Source organism: Saccostrea cucullata, unplaced genomic scaffold (assembly GCF_032062105.1).
Source record: "Saccostrea cucullata isolate Sc308-1 unplaced genomic scaffold, CSIRO_AGI_Scuc_v1 ctg1815, whole genome shotgun sequence".
NCBI lineage: Eukaryota > Metazoa > Mollusca > Bivalvia > Ostreida > Ostreidae > Saccostrea > Saccostrea cuccullata.
The window spans coordinates 9,642-12,198 of record NW_026937576.1 but is presented as its reverse complement, the minus strand read 5'-3'; the positions used below and the strand labels follow the sequence as shown (position 1 = coordinate 12,198).

The 2,557-nt window shown below is 33.6% G+C and overlaps 1 protein-coding gene across 1 annotated transcript; it reads right to left on the bottom strand.

Moving 5' to 3' along the window:
- Positions 1-838: 838 nt before the first annotated feature.
- LOC134248427 (rho-related protein racD-like) lies at positions 839-1,673 on the bottom strand (the record flags this gene model as incomplete). The annotated part of the gene is made up of 3 exons (XM_062730833.1): positions 1,547-1,673; positions 1,370-1,428; positions 839-1,234 (listed from the first exon to the last, which is right to left on the bottom strand). Coding segments are annotated over exons 1-3 (582 nt in total), but the record flags the coding sequence as incomplete, so codon positions are not given.
- Between the last annotated feature and the right edge of the window lie 884 nt (positions 1,674-2,557).

Sequence of the window (2,557 nt, the reverse complement as noted above, 5' to 3'; positions counted from 1 at the left end):
ATCAAACCCGGCTGACCGCCACACATCTTTTGGTTTCAATTTGATTTCAATTCTGTCATATATTCTCTCCATTGGAGAAACATGTTTAACCCTTAAACGCAAACAAAAGATAAACTACATATTTTGAGTAATCACATTGTTTTATATATATACTAGCATCCCCCGAAATCCACGTATAACTGTGCATTCTTTCGACAAAGACCTTTTGTTAGCATCTGGAAACACGATGATTATTCAACAAAATGTTGTGCACCCCAAGCTCACACATGTAACTGTCCATTCTGTAAACAGTGAACGTGTCATTGTATGTGCGCTACCTGTTTTATTTTGTACATTTAAAAAATTCTCTGAAGAAAGGGAATGTCTTGAGAGGGAAAAAGCCTAAGGCCCTCGAGTTCTTTCTTCTCTTAATTTAACATTATAACCTGTCCTTAAGGTGAAATAAATAATGTTCAGAACGGTAAACAAGTGCAAAATACCTTGCTATTGTTTTCAAAGGCATTATTATGGTAAACATGACAAGGTGGTTAAGAGATAACCGTTTGATTCTGAAAGGGGGGTAAGATTTACATGTATAGTTATTTCCTGGGTAATCGAGGACATATTTAGATTCTTCTTTATGGGGTGGAAAAAAGTAGGCCAAGATTTTAATTTTAAAAAAGTACATTTTTGCCAATTTAATTAAAAAAGTACATTTCTGCCATTTTATGAACATTAATATTTATATTTCTGATGTAAACGTTTTCTTGCATTCATTTAATTGGATATATTTCATCACATGTACTCGCTGATTTATTTGAATAAAAATGAATTCCGACACAAAATATTATTCATTTTTATTTTTACAAGTACTGCAAAAGATTTTCTTTAAAATAGTAAAAAGTGTCTTTTTCTTACTGATAACAGCTCTCACAGCACATTCAAAAATGTCATTGGTTTGGCTAATGTCCGACTTTGAAATTTCAAAGAATCCCTTGGCACCTATAGAATCGGCTAATGTCCTTCCCTCAGTAGAAGACACAACCTGAATACACCTCTGAATTGACTTGTCACTACGAAGATCAGTGTGGGTAGCAGTCAACACTATCGGTATACTTTTTCCAACATTTTTTCGAATTTCTGGTATCCAGAATGACTTTATTCGATCAAATGACGGTCTGTCTATAACACTATAGCAGAGGATGATTACTTTACTCTTGCAGTAGGATGCTGTACAGAGTTTTGAATATTCATGCTGAAAAATTAAAATAGTACATCAAATCAATTAATGAAACAACTGTCAAAACTGAATAAAATGAAGCATTGATGCTTTTTTTTCCCTTTTATTATTTTTTTTAATTCAACTTGTGAAATAAGAAAGGTAAAATACCTGTCCAGCTGTATCCACTAGATTAACCTTATGATGCTTGTGTCCAAGAACAACAAAGCCTAAAAGTAAAATAAGGTAAACATAAGAAAAGAAATACATAAGACAAAACCTATTTGACAACAATCAAAAGGATTCTTTGAAAAGGAATTGAACATTTGACCTTATATTAACGCATACCTTTGATATTTTCGTAAATTGTTGGGGAGTATATTGCTGGTGCCTTACACGTGACGTACGATTTTAGCAATGTTGTCTTTCCCACCATTGTTTCACCTACGATGCTACATTTAATGCGGCTTCTCATGTTTGAGGATATTTGAAAATTATCGCAAGCATTCTCTTTTATACATAAGCAAATTAATAAAGACATTCAGAAGCAAATGAATTGGTTGACTCGCTAATTGATAGTGAAATATCTACATAGTAATCTGACCAATTAGAACTCTGGATTTTTTGTTTATATTGGATATACAAGGCATTTGAAGAATATAACCAATTAAAAGAAATGCAATGATAGTTATTATGATTTGTTACAAATATTATTCCACTCAATATAAAATCTTCGTTCTTGTTTCTTTAGACATTGTTTAATGTCTTTCTCTAGAATCTTTTACTCATATGGAGACGCCACGACTTGCCGGTGGAGAGCTGCAAATTGTACTATACTCGGCACTCAGGGCCATTGGGACCTCGGTTTAACGGTCTCATCCGAAGAATCGATCTCCACGTAGCACAGTGGGATTCGAACCCGCGACGTAAGAATCAACTCCTTACTTCGCGACTCTAGAGCAGACGCTGTAACCACTGCGTCACGCGGGCGACAAATGAAAATACAGGAGCAGAACATCCAAAGCCTACGTTAAGACCAATATTAAATAATTCGTTCAGTTGAGTTTATGATCGGAATTTGAAATGTATTTACTTTGCAATCTTTTGGAAACAATAGTATTTGATATTTAATGTGCAACTCAGTAACTAAAAAATATAAACTTAAATACAATGTCGACTTTATGCTTACATGAATTCTATTACAGCTATAGTTTCATGAACAAATTTCAAAACCCTTAGAGCTACGTTTTGACATTGATCAATGTTGCGCTAAACAGCTGATTTTTTAGATTCGAGTGAAAAATTCTCGAGAGGGAAGTTATACAATATTCAATCAATCGAGAGGAAACTCTTATTTAT